The sequence below is a fragment of the Eptatretus burgeri genome, chromosome 5, assembly GCF_056783735.1.
Source record: "Eptatretus burgeri isolate ZD-2024b chromosome 5, Ebu_testis_v1, whole genome shotgun sequence".
Classification (NCBI taxonomy): Eukaryota; Metazoa; Chordata; class Myxini; order Myxiniformes; family Myxinidae; genus Eptatretus; species Eptatretus burgeri.
Genome location: NC_140965.1, coordinates 105,865,825 through 105,883,926, shown reverse-complemented (window position 1 = coordinate 105,883,926; position 18,102 = coordinate 105,865,825). Strand labels below are relative to the sequence as shown.

Here is an 18,102-nt window from a genome sequence, read left to right as displayed (position 1 = left end):
ATATACATATATATATATATATATATATATATATATATATATATATATATATATATATATATATATATATATATATATACAAATTATCTGTGCTAATGCCCGGCTTGATTCCCACAAATAAAATTCAAACAGCTTGACTCGTTTCGGAGATAATGGTATCAGCGATTTCCATTAGCGGCGATATTATGACGTCAACTTTTTTTTCTTGGAAGAATTTCCAAAATCGGAGATGGTTACTGTCTGAGCAGGGTATTTTTACATATATATGCCAAGTTTCAGGAAGTTTCAATGAAAACTGTAGGCTATGAAACAAACTAGTTTCGGAGATAATGGTATAGGCGATTTCCATGAGCTGCGATATTATGACTTTAAGTTTTTTTTTTTTTCTCGGAAGAATTTTCAAAATCGGAAATGGTTACTGCTTGTGCGTGGGCTTTCTGCATATACATGGCAAGTTTCATGAAGATCCGATGAAAACTCTGGGTTGTGAAACAAAAAATGTCAAAAAATAGGAATGACGTCATAAAAATTGATATGACGTCATTGTGATGTGTCATATATATACGACAATTCATCTCTGCTAATGCCCTGTTCGATTCCCGCAAACAGAATTCAAAAAGCTTGCCTCGTTTCGGAGATAATTTTTTCGGTGATTTCCATTAGCAGAGATATTTTAATGTCATAACTTTTTTTCTAGGAGGAATTTTCAAAATCGGAGATGGTTACTGTCTGCGCAGGGTATTTTACATATATATATATATATATATATATATATATATATATATATATATATATATATATATATATATATATATATATATATATATATATATATATATATATATATATATATATGCCAAGTTGCAGGAAGTTTCGATGAAAACTGTAGGCTGTGAAACAAAAACTCCACGAAAACAACAACGTGAATAAGACTTAGAGATCCTCCACGAGGATCTAAAAACGCTGGACACTGGAGGATTGAAAAAAGCATTGCCTGGTCTGATTAATCCCAGTTCCTGCTGTTTTACACTGATGGGAGGACTTGGGTATGGAGAAAACCACATGAGTACATGCATCTATCATGCCGTGTGTCAACATTGCTGGCTGGTGTTAGTGTGATGATGTGGAGTGTGTTTTCATGCCTCACATTGGGCCCCTTGATAAATGTGGAGCAATGTTTGAATGACACAGGATATCTGAACATCATTGTCAATCAAGTGCATCCCTTCATAGCAGCAGTGTATTCATCTACAAATGGATTTCTTCAGCAGGATAATTCGTAATGCCACAGGGCTAGGATTATCCATGAATGGTTCCACGAACATGGCAGTGAATTCAGTTTACTGCAGTGTCCTGTCCAATCACCAGATCTCAATCAAATTGAGCATCTGTGGGATGAGATGAACGAGCAATTTGGAGTAGAGATCCACTACCAGCCAACTTGACACAACTGTGGGAAGCATTGGAGTCAACGTGGGCCAACATCCCTGTGGAACGCTTTCAACACCTTGTAGAGTCCATGCCCTGACTAATTGAGGCCGTTCTGAGGGCAAAAGGGGGTGAAATTCAATATTAGGAAGGTGTTCCAAATGTTTTGTACACTGGGTATATATTATAAACAGAAAAATAACATTTTTATATTTCTTCCTCACAAAATAATGACATCATTTAATTTGTTCGCTCACTCCACCCTCATATACAGCTGTTTGTACCCACTCTAACACCCAAGATGATGAAAATCACATTGGGTCTCACCATCTGCTTGGTGCAGTCATGTGATTTTTTCCCTCCACATTGGCAGGATGCGTACGACCGCATTATGCCTGTATCGGTCCCAATTCTCTCAGAGTGTACAGCTGCAGTTACAGCAACAGTGATTTTGGTAAAGCCATTTGTTGTTTTACTTATCACCTTTGTTCGTACAATGTTTTTAATGTGCTGTTTCAACCACATACTGTATTTGGTTATTGATAGTAATTATTATATTTTCAGTTAACTTGATCATTTTATATGAGCTTGCTACTATGGTGAATGTGGGTCATAAATACAAAGTGGGAACCATTTAAGGAACTAAATGCAGGCTGTACGAGATATGAAATGTCTTTGCGAGGGAAGTGTTGACATTCGAGACTGGCATGACTTTTACAACCAAACCTGCCAAAATATCTTTTTCATAAAATAAACCAAAATATATGACAAATGCTAGAGCCCTGCAACTTCCTAAAGGCCTCAAAGCACTGAAAGCCAGGTTTCTCTTTCACTGCAACATCCTAGTCTGCAACCTCTCTCAAGTGAATGCTTTTACCACCATGCCTCCATTGTTACATGACCCCGTGACACTTCCCTTCAGTTTTCAAATCGCCTTCTCAAATTAGAATAAAATGCATGCAAGATTTTTCATACAACACACAATTACTTAATGCACACCTATGGACTGTGACTAAACTGCCATTGTTCACCAGAAGCACTTTCCTTGCAGTATTTTATAACTAAAACACTCATGAAAATTCGAGCAACAACTGCTCTCGTTATCATATCAGGATCATCATGTGGGCCATGCCGTGCTGGATTTTGATCACAGTGAAGCTCTCTCAAAATTGAAGCGAACAAGCAAAACAATGAGAACTAGAATGGGCACTCATAGAGCGCATACCTTCGCCGCCACTACTTTTTTTGTTCTTGGTATGAGTGTGGGGAACTGGTTTCATATGAATGGTCTTATGACACAAACCACATATCTATAATGTCATGACCCCCCCCCGACTTTCGGGGGCTACGGACTAAACAACAATCAACTCACGTCGTTTTGGCGAGTCTTCACTCGCAAGCTCGGAGAATACAACGTTTCAACAAGAGAAGGTAATCTCGTTTGATGCTGGTTTCATGCAAATCGAATAAGAATTGACTGAGTTATGCCGAAAACCGCATATTTTTCAAGGGCGTGACCCCCCCACCCCCCAACATTTTACCCCAACCGGTGACATGTGTTATGACGTCATTGTGTCACAAGATTGGGCATTAAATTCTGAACATTTTGGTGCTGGGTTCATGTAAAGCAGACTAGAATTGACCGCGTTATGACAAAAACCGCATATTTTTCAAGGTCGTGACCCCCCTGACCTTTGACCCCTAACCGGTAACAAGAGTATGGGCGTCATTGTGTCGTATTGCATATCACAAGATGAGGCGTTGAATTCTGAACATTTTGGCGTTAGTTGCATGCAAATTGAATAAAAATTGACCGTGTTATCGTAAAAAGACGATTTTGACCTTTTTGTGACCTTGACCTTGACCTTTGACCCGAAGGATCCCAAAATCTAATCGAATGCTTCCTGGCTAATAACCAATCATCCCACCAAATTTCATGCAATTGGGTTTAATACTTTTTGAGTTATACGAATCACAAGATTACCAATAAATAAATACACGCCGACCAAAACATAACCTTTCGCAGAATGCGAAGGTAAAAATGTTATTGTTTCTTGATACACAAACAAAAGATGCATTTTACCTGTTGCATCATCCTGAGCTTACGAGTGCAATATTTATCATTTTCCACACGGTCAAAGGCTCATTTATGAGCTGCAACAGAAATCAGGTACACTCTTGTTTATAAATACATGAGACAATACCCGACTTGACTTCAGACAACTGTACAGCCACTGTAGTAGCTTTGGGGAAGAGACATCACTTCCCAGAGCACGCAGGGTATCAGCGACACCATCATTTATGACATCATTTTGTTTTGGATCTCAGCAGGGAAATTAAGGAAGAATTTCTTCCTCCAAATGGATGCCAACCAATGGAGTCTACACATGCTCTATCCTTTAAGCGAGAAAGTATCAAGCGAGGAAGTAGCATGTACCATTTAAAAGGTCTTTTGGAGTATGTCTTGACCAGTTTCAGAATTGAGCAGCTGACCTCGACTCAGACAATGTGCTCTCACCTCCAAGACTCGGAGTATATGCTCCAACCATTGTGTCATAGAGTCGAGAATGCCATATTTTTGGCAAGATTATTTGTGCAAAAAGCCGAAAATAGATGAGAAAATAAATACTGTGGCGAACAGTTGTGGATTTCTTAACTGTGTATGAAAAATTAGTTTTTAAAAAACAACAACATTTTCACTCTCCTTTGAATGGTTATAATGTTACGAATCTGGAAGCCATTTGCACTCAAACAGACAGCAGTCCCTAAGCTTAGTTATTTCGATAAGTATGTGTTTATAGTTAGGGTCACGTCCCTTATGTCTAATGGGAATTTCATGTGTGCGTTGCGAGTTTCTTTCATAGTCAAGTTTTTTTTTTTACAACTCGAAGCCTCACAACGCCAACAAAACCCTCGCTTCACTCCTCCTCCCACTCTGCGGGCGAACAAGCGCTTCGCCCGCCCAGATTTCACTTCTTCGCACCGTCAACACCATTGCCCACTTGTGTTCAACCACGGACATGGGCAGAGGTTTCCTCACCTCAGAACAGCAACTCTGCCCAGGAAAGGAGGGGTTCCCCCTGTCCAATCCCGGATGGCCAGAACATCACCCCACGAAACTCTGTCCAATCAGGGCAAAGATTACCTCCGAGGACCAGTCACCCCACCCTGCCTGGGGGAGGGATAAGAATCGCCAGGCTCCCCTGAGTGTTCACTGGAGTTGGGTTGGCATTGTCAGAGGAGAAAAAGAGTCGTCGTTGTCGTCGTCTGGGCTTTTTGCTCTTTGCCCTCTGGTCTTTTGGTCTGGAGTCATCGTCGTCTGTGGTCTTGTTCTGTGGTCTTTTCCAGGGGTCCTCGCTTCGTTTGTGGAGTGTCTGATTTGGGGGTTCTTATCGGTGGTTCCATGGTCCTGTGCTTGCTGGTTCGTTCGACGCAGCTGGTCCCATCCTGGTTTGCTTGTCTCGAAGAAACCACACGAGGCGGACAGGTACCCGGCCAGACTCTGACTCTCAGCTCGCCTATCCTCCCGGGCTGAAGGGCCAAATAAAGGCCACCCGGCCCCATTTCTTTTTGGGTGTGGTGTGTGTGGCACCAGTCTGTTAAGTAGAATTGTTAAGTGCTTTTTGCTCACTGTACATTGCATATTATATTTGTGATTAAGTCTGCTCTGTGTCTCCCTTCCCTATTATTGTAAAGTAAACCCATGTTAAATGTACCAGCTCGTTGCCTGTCGTTTCTACCATTGACCCAGCATGGTGCGGTCTTGAGAAGTAGTTAGGCCGTTTGTGCTGTAAGTTGTCATTGTGACCGGCGCGGCTCTGCTAACTCCCTCTCAATTACGCCAGACCCGAATCGGTACATGCGACTCGGTTCGGACAGAGTCGGCCGAGGGTGTGGCTTCCCCGGGAGCCAGACGGCGTGAGTACTTAGGTAAATTGGAATAGACAAGTGGACCCGACCTCACGCCGTCAAAATATTGGTGACCACGGTCCTTTAAGTGACCCGTCGACTCCGGAGTTATCCGGGGTGACGACCTTTTAATTCCGGGTGTTCTGTGGGAGACGGCCCTATTGCTCCGTTTCGTGGTCGTTCCTCGCCACTGAACCCGGCACCACAACAATAACACATCCATTGTCTGCTATAAATAATATGTTGAATATTAACCAAAAGGTTTATCATTGTGTAAGGATATTCGATAATTTGCCAGGGTCCATGGTTCTTCAAACTGTGCAAGTGCAAGGTAATAAAGAAGCTTCCACCCTCAACACTACTCCATGCATAAACTTCTACTGATATTGACCCAGCAGTGAATCGATGCTTTGAACCTCAAACAAGCTGAGGTCAGGATATGATCATTGGATTTGGTTTTGAGAAAGCTTCATTCAAATTGAAATCCAGCACGATAAGGTGAAAGTCATGACTCAGTATGCTGCACTAGTATTTTGACTAAAAACTGCATCGAACGTTTCATTCGCCTTCTCACGAGCTTTTTATGCTGCCTGGTACCAATCTTCTCCTGTAGAGCTCTCTGCCAATGGCATAAATGTTTCCCTCCATACTTGGATTATCTTCCCCAACTCCCCTCCCCCAATCACATTTTAGCAAATGGTATCACTCAGTGCGGCATAGTCGGTCTCAACTATTCTTCTAGTGTTAGCTACCTCTAATGTCAGCTACCACTCGTGTCTCTGACTGTCTAACTGTGTGTCTGTCTCTCTCTCTCTGTTGATAACTGCACTGCACTTTTAATATTTAGTTTTGCCAAATCTTAAAACCCAGTGACCGACTGTGTAAACATTACTGCATCGTCTATACTGAGCTGCAATAAAATATTACACTCATCCCAAACATGGAACAAGACCTTCATTCCCAGCAAATGACGTGTTTTCACCTTGTTCCTCTTTAATGAGTATCAGCTGAGCAACTCTTCCATATTATTATGTGGTCAACTCTTGCAAAAAAGAAGGTCCAGTTTCTGCATCTCTATCAATCACTATCTGTAAAGATATGTTTTTGCTGCTGACATTTCTAAAATTGCTTCCAAGGCCACGTACTGGCTGGTCATTCTCTGCAATCCTAAGTTTGGCCTTGGCACACTTCTTACCCAGAGACCATCACATATGTGACCTTCATCTGAAACATTGATGAGCATGGAATGTGGCTCATCCTCATGGGCTTCGGCCTCAACATCCCATTCGATTTTTTTTTTCTTGATGCTGTACATAACCACCAGCTGAAATATGAAATATCACACACATTGATATCAATAAAATTGGTCCAAAGGGCACTTTAGTCACGCAATGGCCTACTCTTCAAAATGTACTGCAGGATCTTGAAGGTACAGATCATACATGTTGATGTAACAGCTGAATTTACATCTTCATTGGAAAGTTGGTGGCTTGCAAGATGTAATGATTTCTGCTGGTACTGCTTCAGGACGGAAGTTTTAATTAAGTTTGACCCGATAAAGGATTGAACGTAGATCCTACAGCTGAATGGCAGGTATGCCATGATACCAGAGTCGATGGTATAATGATTAGAGTGTCTACTCCGAGTCTGGGAGGTCGACGGTTCAAACCCCAGCTGAGTCATAAGAAAGACTTCAAAAATGCTATGTGCTGCTTCCTCGCTTCACGTTCAGCATTTCAAAAAGATCCCATAGAGCACAGACACTCGCCATAGGTTGGCATCGATGGGGAGGAGGAAATTCTTCCAGAGGAAATGCCCGCTGTGTGCGGTGAGAAAAGCGGTGCCATTGATGTGACGTCGCTGGAACCCAGAGTATCCTGCGAAGTGATGACACTTCCCCCAAACTCGGTGACTATGTTTGTCTCATCTAATAGTCTTGTGTTGTCTCATCTCTATGTCCAAGTGTGAGTGGCAGCTCCATTACCAGCCTTAGATCTTGCATCAAAAAAACAAACCGAACTGTCCTATTCTTCCCTCCTACCTCACACGACTGTAGCACAAATCAACCTCATGTGTAAACCAACATACATGTTATATTTTTCTTGTTCTTTAGTATGCAGCACATATATGTGTTTTATATTTTTTTTTTAATTCCCTGCAGTTTCTCCTTGCATCAACGAGTTTTATTTTGTGGTCATTAGCCTGTTGTTGTTAGCAGAAAGTAGCATCAGAAAACAGAATCAACCACTACTACTTATTCTTGCATATGGCAGCTTGACTGCCGGGTAGCTATCATTTAATTAGGGCGTGGCTGTACCGCTGATGCTGTGCCCCATACCAGTACACTGGTACTCATTTTGCCGACTGCGGAAGGATGACAGGCTGCATCAATGCCACCTGGTGTTAATTCAGCAGCCAACAGGGATCGAACACAGGACCTGAAGATCCCAAGCCAGCCACCCTAACCACTAAGCCAACACCAGGCTTACAGAATCCACTGTGTATTAATTTTTCGTAATAAATATAAAGTGGACCCTTACTGCACTTGTAATTTAATGGAGAAATGTTTAACTGTCTGGCACAAGCCATGGATAACCAAAGGTCTGGCTTGTGAAGTTGATGTGCATCGATTTTTGAAATCTGGGGTGTGTTCAGTTATCAAGTTTCTTGCAGAGCGTTCACCAAGTGGTGTAAGCACACCATTCAAAACTGTTGATAAGGACCAGCTGGCTTGGCAAGTGCCAGCTACTAGCTTCTTGGTGTTTCTTTCATTGTCTCATGAACATCACCCGCTGAAATGTAATGGTGTGGATTGATTCTTCCACTTTGTTTATCTTTTTTGTTTCGTAAAATGGTATCTGATGAGTGAAATGCAAATGTCTTCTTGAAAAGTCAATTGATGATTAAATCAACTCTGGAAACTCCATAACTTGGATACAGATCTTTGCAATGGTTAAGTATCACCAAATAAATCTCAACCATATTCGGATTCTTCCTTGAGGAATTGGAAAGATCTTTACACAGATCTACACCGAAAACAGCAGTTTCTGCTCTTTATCCAGCCATGGATATGCATCATGGATTCACGTGCTTTTGATGGCACAAGTATGAGAAGGTAATTCTAATGGCGATCACTTATCAACAGCACAGTCACAGTGGCGCTTTTCCAATGAAGCTTGAATGCAGAAACCAGAGTGACGAAGCAGGTTATTTTGTATTGAACTTGTCTTTTAGAACTGTCCCTTGAGTTAATTTCCAGTCGAGCCTGGATCTAACATTCTTCACCTGAACTCCCATCTCATCGTTGAAGCAAATTCAGGCTCAGAATTTTCCTGAATAATACAAACCTGTGTAGCAAATGATGTGTTACTCTGATGTCATAGGAAACTGCACTATTGAGATTGACATTTTTGGCAATCCCATCTGAGCGCATGTCAAACGTACGTTTTGTTCCTCAATTATATGCTTATAATCTTGATAATGCAGCTGAAGTTAATGAGGCAAGGCAGAAAGATTATTGACACACAATGTGCCTTCTCTTTTTGAAGGATGCTATGGAATATTTTAACATCCTCAAGTGATTGCTCAAACATGGAACGGCTGGTGTAATGTCCCCTCGAAAGGATGGCGTACTCAGAGATGCAATTCCCTGCCAAGTGAAATGCCAGGATTTGGCCTTTTAGTCTGGCTGGGATTCACACCCAGACTGGACAGCTCAGAGACAATGCTCTCTCTGAGCTCCCCCGACAATCCTATCATATTCAATATGCAGACCCTGAAACTGAATATACTCGTACATTTTAAGACATGGCACCTGTAAAATGCAAAATATGCAACCTGTTCGCTATTTTTTTCATTTTCATATTGTTATGTTATGTGTGAAGTTTGCCAATTGCAGTATCATGAATCTTGTGTCATTACATATGTAATGTTTCAACTTTTTGCTGCAGGGAATTTGCACGATGGAGGGTCAGCAACCTTGCAGTGGAGCAGCGTCCTGATACCCCCCCAGCACCCATGCCCCTAGCGCCAGAGTTTGTGCGAGCTTTGCAGGAATTGGGACGCAGGCCAGGCCAGGCCCAGCTTCTCGAAGGATTCATCCGGAAGTACGGCACGCACTATGTGGTGACTGGCACGCTTGGAGGTGAGAAACTGGAGTGCCAATGGTATTGCAATTCAAGGCAGAAAGCCAGCAGCTATTTAATCGCCATGGATGAACAGCACCCGTGATTATAGCAACCTCAGGTGCGATGCTTGCTGTTTCTGCATGATAAAACAGGAAAGTTGCTGATCCTCTACCTGCTTTGAAGATGTTTTGACCAATGGGAATAAGTGTGTTACCTCCTTTGGCCTATAAAACTGCTGATGCGGCACGTGTTTAATTGCGTGTAATAACACTTTTTCAACTATTTTATTTTCATGATTGCTTATTGCTATAATGCATGCACAAATGCTTCTAAATTTGTTCTTTTTCTCCCCCATGGCTTTAATCTAAAGATCTGAGCTATGCTTGAAGAAGCAAACATTGCTACTCTCGGTCTCCACCTATTCACTCTGACTTGTGGGATAAGATGTCCAAAGAAAGAGTTGATACACAGAAAACAAATTTCTTCACAACTTTTTGTGAACTTATGCAGGGAGACAGTTTAACATAAAAAATTACTTCCAGGGAAAGCCATTGTTTACTTGTCTTATTTAAGTGTTCTAGTGAAAAGAACCAAACACGCACACATGGTTACTATTATTTATTCGTTAAAAGATTTTAGTTCCCTTCAAGACTGCTTTATTTATTGACCAAATGTCTGTTACTTGTCTTGTTTTAGGCTCATTAGCTCACCCTCTGTGCAGCAGAAGATGGCGTTTTGCAATCGTGTTTGTGTGTGTGTGTGTGCGTGCGCACGTTCGTGTGCCTGGGCTGTAACTTTTTTACCCTTTGAGAATTTTTGATATCAAATTTTCAACAACGCTTCATTATGAGAATATGGAGAAGACAAATTAATAATAGTGTGAAAAGGGCAAAAGGGCAAAGGTAGCATCTCTTAAAATCATCAATTTTCATCCAATTTGTCTGAAATTTGAATTTTACAGTTTTATTATGAGAATATAAAGAAGACAAATTAATAATTTGGTCAAAAAGTCAAAGGTCAAATAACATAAAATCGTTCATTTTAAGAATTAGCATATTGGTTCACCAATCAAAAGCTAGAAGCGGATTGTTTTTTTTTATTTTGTTTTTTTTAGATCAAAAGGTCAAGATTGCCTAAAATCGTAAAAAAAAATGTTTTGCCTTTTTTCGTCACGTTTAGCATATAGAAGAAGATGACGAAGAAGACGTCTGAATACAAAGCAGATGTGGATGGGCTTTGCATTGTCAGATGCTTTCGAGTTTATACTGGGGTTTTTTTCAGTCGATGTGGCCAAATTATGTTGACAAGTTCTGTGATTATTTACTTTCTCATGCGAGTTAGTGGTCCATGTTATAATTCTGCTCCCATATTAATTTGCGAGCAAATACATCCCGTCACTTCACTTACGGGATGTATTAAGGAGGGGGGTTGAGAGAGAGAGGAAGGAGGGGGGGGAAGCTCGGAAAGGGGAAGGGCAAGGAAGGGGAGGGGGAGGTGGGGAGAGCTATTCCTCACCAACCATTGCTATACTGTGGGAGGGAAGGATGAGAGGAGGGTGTGAGAGAGAGAGAGAGAGAGAGAGAGAGAGAGAGAGAGAGAGAGAGAGAGAGAGAGAGAGAGAGAGAGAGAGAGAGAGAGAGAGAGAGAGAGAGAGAGAGAGAGAGAGAGAGAGAGAGAGAGAGAGAGAGAGACAGAGACATTTAATAAAACAGAAGAAGAGATAAAGGTGAGGGTTGTAGGTGGGGTTAGGAAAGACAATGAGATGTCATGTTTAATGACCGAACATGCACACACACAAAAACAAACTCATGTCAGAACAGCTGTACACACAATGACACAACGGAGTTTGTAATTAATCCGCTGGCACATCTGCAAAAACTTTTATGTCGCAGTTCCAGAAAATTTGCGGGAACATGAACCAAAAGCAATCACTGAAAACGTGGAAGTACCTCCCGCTCATGTACGACCTAATGATCCTATTGAGTGTGAACATTGAAAACAAAGCATTGCGAACAGATATCACACTTGGGTACCAGGAAGAAAAGAAGGCATTGTTGATTGAGGTGTTTGTATCAGTGACATTTGACTAAACGATGCAGAAATAAAGAAAATGACCAAACACCATGACCTCAACAATGAAGTGAGAAGATCCTGGAAGCTGAAGAATGCCAAAGTTGTACCAGTGATAGCTGGACCTACAGGAATGATGACAAAGAACCTCACGGAGACATTATACAAAGGGGAAATACCCCTGGGCGCTCACTTAGTAGCAGCTGGATAAGATAACCAGGAAACCACTGGTTGGCATGTATGATACCCAAAATATTTAATGGAGAAGAAAGTAAATACATTTGGATGTTTTTAGATTTTTTTTTTTTAATGTGAACAAATGTTGGCACATTACTGGTGATAAAGGTTGTGATCAAGTTTCATTGAAACTGCATGTGGTTTCAGAAAAGAAAGCAAATATATATTATGGGGGGCAACCCCCCTCCATAGAACCCCTGAGATCCCAATTTGTTTTAATGTCGTGAACAAACTTTGGTACATCACGGGTGGTGAAGTTGGTGGTGAAGTTTCATCGGAATTGTGTGTAGTATTGAGAAGAAAGCAAATACTATTTTTTCTTGGGGGGAAACCCCCCTAAAACCCCAAAGAGGTTGATTTTACCAATATCATGAACAAGCTTTGGTAGGTCATGGGTGATGAAGGTTGTTGTGAAGTTTTATCGGAATTGTGTGTGTCGTTTAAGAAGAAAGCAAATACCTCTTTGGGGAGATAACCCACTACCCTCACCCCCCCCCCATAAACTCCCTCTATAGACCCCTTCAGGCCTCCTTTTTTTTAATGCCCTCATGGGTGATGAAAGTTGTGGTCAAATTTCATTGAAATCGTATGTGTAGTTTCTGAGAAGAAGTTGAAGTATTTTTGGACGGACAATGCGCCATCCCATAAGCTCCCCGGAACTACTTTACAGGTGTGCTAAAACCTATCCCTGGGAATATTATTACAAACGAACTACAGTTGGAAGCTGTTCAGGGTTCAGCGACGATCCTGAAGAGAGCCCTCGGCACAAAACTTTGAGAACAGAAAACTTCACAACTTGGGCCATGAATCGTGACCCCTTACCAAAATGAAGGTGGATGCTTTGAGTCCGCCCTTGGAGGACTCCATTCCACATTCTGAAACCCTCATCTGTAGATAACGCACGCGCACACACACACACACACACACACACACACACACACACACACACACACACACACACACACACACACACACACACACACACACGCTTGGCTGATATCGGCAATTTTTCGGGAATGGGCAGGTTGGAGTCAGTGTGATTGCTGACTCCAGAACGCACTGCAGACAACCCAGAAACCTTGAGTAACTTTCAGCAAAAAATGTTACATTTACAGAGACGTTTCAGGGAGATGTTCACAAACATTGTTCTTTATAAACAGCTGCATGTGATGGGTGGAAAAAAATTGGTAGTTTCGCCACGGAAACCCATGTACCCACAAAAAAACAACGACAAATGTGTCCAAGAGCCGCGTCCTAAAGGTTTTATCTTCACCATAGGAAGAACAAGAAAAAGAAGAGGAAGAAGAAGAAAAAACAAACAAACAAAAAAAACAACAACTTCCGATATTTTGTCACGTGCCTTAATTAAGCCAATAGCGAGACCCGTCACAGTGTATTTATGTATTTACGAAATATAGTGTATTTACGAAATTACAATACATTAAATGGAATAATCTTTAAATAGTAACGTGAACTTTTCGAAACTTTAAAGCAAATGTCCGAATATATTTAAAAGTTCATGATAGATGCTCTCAAAAGGCACCCTCAATGCGAGTATGTGTACAGGTATTTAGTCTTTAAGGAGATCCGGATCCTGTATATAACAGAGCCAAGTCGTAAAGGTTTTGTCTGAAGAAGAAGAAGAAGAAGAAGAAGAAGAAGAAGAAGAAGAAGAAGAAGAAGAAGAAGAAGAAGAAAAACAAAAAGAAGAAGAAGAAGAAGAAGAAGAAGAAGAAGAAGAAGAAGAAGAAGAAGAAGAAGAAGAAGAAGAAGAAGAAGAAGAAGAAGAAGAACAACGCTGGTCTCTCTTAGAGCCACGTCTCGCAAGCTAAAAAAAAAGTATGTATGTGTAGGTTGATCAGCATCTCAGGGAGATGGGGATGGGCCAGGCATCTGCCTGGAGGATGGCCAGATGGAGGCCCCTCGAGTGTAGGGGGAAAGTGGATGCAGTGACGCGCTGCTCCGGCGCATGCTCCCATACCTGAACTGACCCTCCTGACTGTTATAGTGAGCATCAACGCAGATTATGTCTCACACGGTAAAGCCGCATAATCCACATAGAACAACCATCCATCCACCACCCAGGCAATTGTTCCTGCTAACGCAAACCATTCAACAAGAAGGCCCGTGATGTGACCAGCAGGAAAATCGAAACATGAGTGTGACCCGCACTCTGCTGATCCCCATTGGACACAGTCCACACCAAAGCGCCGCCTCCAACACAGAGGCTTTGTCCCTGTGACTCTGTCAGAGACAAAGATTACATGGTCATCATCAGTTAAACATCAAACAGAATCACCGATCCGGATTTTGGTCTTCTTTGCCCTCATCAGGATGGTATACCGATAAATATCTAACCAATGATGAACACATTCGTTGTTTATTCATCAGATGCACCTTCTGACTGTCATGGTGAGCATCGCCACGGCATTCTGTCTCGCATGGTAAAACTGCATAATCCGCACAGAACAACCATCCGTCTGCCACCAAGACAATTGTTCCTGCAAATGCAAACCATTCAAGCAGAAGGCAAGTGGTGTGACCAGCGGGAAAATCGAAACATGAGGAGTGTGGCAAGTACTCTGCTGTTCCCCAATGGACATAGTCCACACCAACTGTGTTCATCGTGGACTGTTTGTGGACACTCCTCATGTTAGGTATGTGTATGTGTGTGTGTGTGTGTATATATATATATATATATATATATATATATATATATATATATATATATATATATATATATATATATATATATATATATATATATATATATATATATATATATATATATATATATATATTCCGTTCATCCATCCATCCATTGGGACCATACTCTGTGCAGAGCGTTGGTGCTGCCTGAGCAGTCTCCCTTGGCTATTGGGCACAATCCTAGATATGTCGCCACTCGGACACAGGATACCAGCAAGCTGGCACTCATTTTGCCGACCTCGGAAGGATGACAGGCAGAGTCAACCCCACATGGCATTAATTCCACAGCCGAGGGAGATTAGAACTCAGGATCCTGGAATCCCAAGCCCACCACCAAAACCATTAAGCCAACAATACGCATATAATCAGATTGATGGCAACTAAACTGCTGGAAACCTGAGAGCATCTTTTTGGTTCCCGGGCGCCAGCAGTTGGCTCGCAGGCGCCAGCAGTGACCACTATTTTCGTTGTGTCTGTCTGTCTGTCTGTTTGTGACTCTCTCCAGAGCATAGCTCCGTGACGTTTGATGCAATCTTGATGAAACTTGGACACAAGCTAGATATCGTGGTCTCGTTGTGTCTTTTTGTATGAGGGGCGTCCCATGCCCACTTGAACTTTTTATTTATTTTTATTTTTTTCATCGATTTTTTTTTTCTCGCAATTTCATTTCCTAGAAGCTGTGCATAATGTCCATAAGTACAACATACCAGAGTTGGTGTCAAAGCCACCCAATGCTCGCCTGCTTATACATTTATCATTTTTAAAAGATGAGTCTAACAATTAATATTTTTTTATAAAGCATTGCAGTGAAGTATAATTATAAAGCATATATGTATTTGTATATTGTAATCAGTAACAAGAGCGCAAGTGAGCACAATATACGCCCTAACAAGAAGGTATATACAGAATTGTGCTACAACATGGAAAACAGCATCCCGGTTGCCATGGCAACCACTTTAGATGACGAGCGTATGTCGTGACACACCCTCTACACAGTCTGTACCTATGTACCATATATGAAACGTGCAAGTTGAAAACTTTGGGAGTTCGAGTGGGGACAGGAACAGATGGAAAACAGCATCCCGGTTGCCATGGCAACCACTTTAGATGACGAGCGTATGTCGTGACACAACGGCTCCACAGTCTGTACCTATGTACCAAATATGAAACGTGAAAGTTGAAAACTTTGGGAGTTAGAGTGCGGACAGGAACGGACAGACAGACAGACAGACGGGCGGGCGACCGATATCACATAATACGCCCCGATATATATATATATATATATATATATATATATATATATATATATATATATATATATATATATATATATATATATATATATATATATATATATATATATATAACGGGCGTATAAAAAATTGTGTGGTAGATAAAAACATTAGAAAGGAAACTAGAGGGGGAGCACTCGTGAGAGTGCAAAACCTCCGCCACCAATACTGCTGGGTCACTCAAGTGAACCTTATATCTTATTCATTAAATATGATGTCAACAGTGCTGACAGTTATAGTTCTTTTCTCCATTTTTTGGGGGGGCGGGGGGGGCGTTGGAAATCACTTAAAACATGTAGAAATGCAAAAAAAAAAAAAATTTTCTCTAACAATTTTTTTTTTTTGGGGGGGGTTGGAAATCACTTAAAACATGTGGAAATGTTATAAAAAATTTTCTCTATCAATTTTTTTGGGGTGGGGTGGGGGTTGGAAATCACTTAAAACATGTAGAAATGCAAAACAAAAAAAAATTCTCTAACAATTTTTTTTTTTGGGGGGGGGACCAAGTCCAAAATCTAATGGCATGATCCTTGGACCATACCTACCCCCCCCACCAAGTTTCGTCGAAATCCGTCATAGTTTTTCCGCAATATAAAAAATTTAACCTTTTCAAGCTCACGCTGACGCTCAGCCGGGGGTATCGCTATATCTCTCTGTTCTTCGAACAGGCTAATAAAAAATCCGATTTGATTTGGTCAATTTTGACGGAAGATTCCTCAATAATGCCCGCGAACCATCGTCGCCTTCCGGCTTGTTTATTTCCTTTTTATGTTGAAATCAGACCCATGTATCATGTGCTTAAGCTCCCGCTCATATCTTTCTGCTATCACTAAACCTTATGACCTGAGATGTGATGCATTTTCTTTCTTTGATACTGAAGTATACAACTTTAATGGATGAAGCCATTTCTCTTTGTAATACTGGATTCCATGTGCTAAAGTCTGGGCTGTGCTGCAAACATTGTACACACTATTTCACTGGGTAACGGAAAATACAATGACAGCATTGATTCTTTTATTTTTCTATGCAATCAAAGCTCATGGAAGTGTTGGGTGACATGATAAAAGGCAATGCACTGACAATAGACTGACAGTGAGGTGGTGGGGCAACATGCAGAGGAATGAACGAACAGGGAAAATGGAAAAGGAGAAAATGCAGCAAAAGGTTTGAATGAGGCCCACAGGAACACACACCCCAGCGATGACACACATATGCAACATAAAAGCACATGCAAAGGCACCCTACGATATTTCTGAATACATTAAATCAACTAGAACGGCACTCAGAAGAGCCCATACTTCTGCCACGCTGAACAGTTTATGTTTGTGTCCCAATGATGGGCCGAATCTGTTTCCAAACATGAACCAATATCTAATCGACTTGTTCTTGTCACCTTCCCAATTCATCCACCAAGTTTTGTCATAACCCATTCACAACTTTTTGAAATATCGTGCTGTATATCATTTTTGCCCCATCACTCGATGGTGAAGAATTAATTTAAGATTTCTTGTATCTGTATCTGGTCTTCACCAAAATCTAATCATTTCGACCTTATCTCACACCCAACCTGCCCACCAAGTTACACACAGACAGATAAACAAACAAACATATACAAACCAGGGTTGAATACATAGCCTCTGTCCACCTTCGGTGGTGGAGGTAATAAATCAACACCACCAATTTAGAACTTGAACAAGCCAATTACTTAACAGGTAAGGTGTCTTCGGCTTCCACTTCGACTTTTCTTTAAATATGCTGATTTGCTGTATAGTATTATTTACACACACACACACACACACACACACACACACACACACACACACACACACACACACACACACACACACACACACACACACACACACACACACACACACACACACACACACACACACACCTTCAAAATTGATCACGAAGCAGTTTGTATTACAAAAACTTAAGTGTCATCCAGCAAGGCAAAATATGGTTATAGTATGTCCCGAAATGATTTTGAGGTGTACAGTGTGTCCCAGAAAAAAATTGTTACTTTGTGCCACTGATGTGCCAAAGCATGGGATATTTAGTGTATTAAGATAAAGCCATGCCATCATCATTGTGGTTATGTTCCTTCCTACCTTGCAAATAGTGTAATGTAGTATTATGTTGATGTACGTGAGCAGTTATGCAAACATCTACCTGCTCACGCACTTCTGGGAAAGCACGCGGTGTTGCTGCGTCCTCCATTCCGGGTTACCAAGGTAGAGTGTGCTGCCAGCTGGTTATGTGTTTTGTGGGTGAGTTTGTGTGTGCTGTTCTAGAGCAGTGTGCCTTCATTGCATGGTGAAGTGGCA

General features: G+C 41.3%; 1 protein-coding gene across 5 annotated transcripts in view; it reads left to right on the top strand.

Moving 5' to 3' along the window:
- LOC147027110 (BMP/retinoic acid-inducible neural-specific protein 3-like) overlaps positions 1-18,102 on the top strand; it is a 286,980-nt gene that overhangs the window by 63,789 nt on the left and 205,089 nt on the right. For all 5 annotated transcript variants that reach the window (XM_085883275.1, XM_085883279.1, XM_085883277.1 and 2 more), the window contains exon 3: positions 9,288-9,481. In XM_085883275.1, coding sequence (XP_085739401.1) covers positions 9,288-9,481 — 194 coding nt within the window. The remainder of the gene's footprint in view (positions 1-9,287; positions 9,482-18,102) is intronic.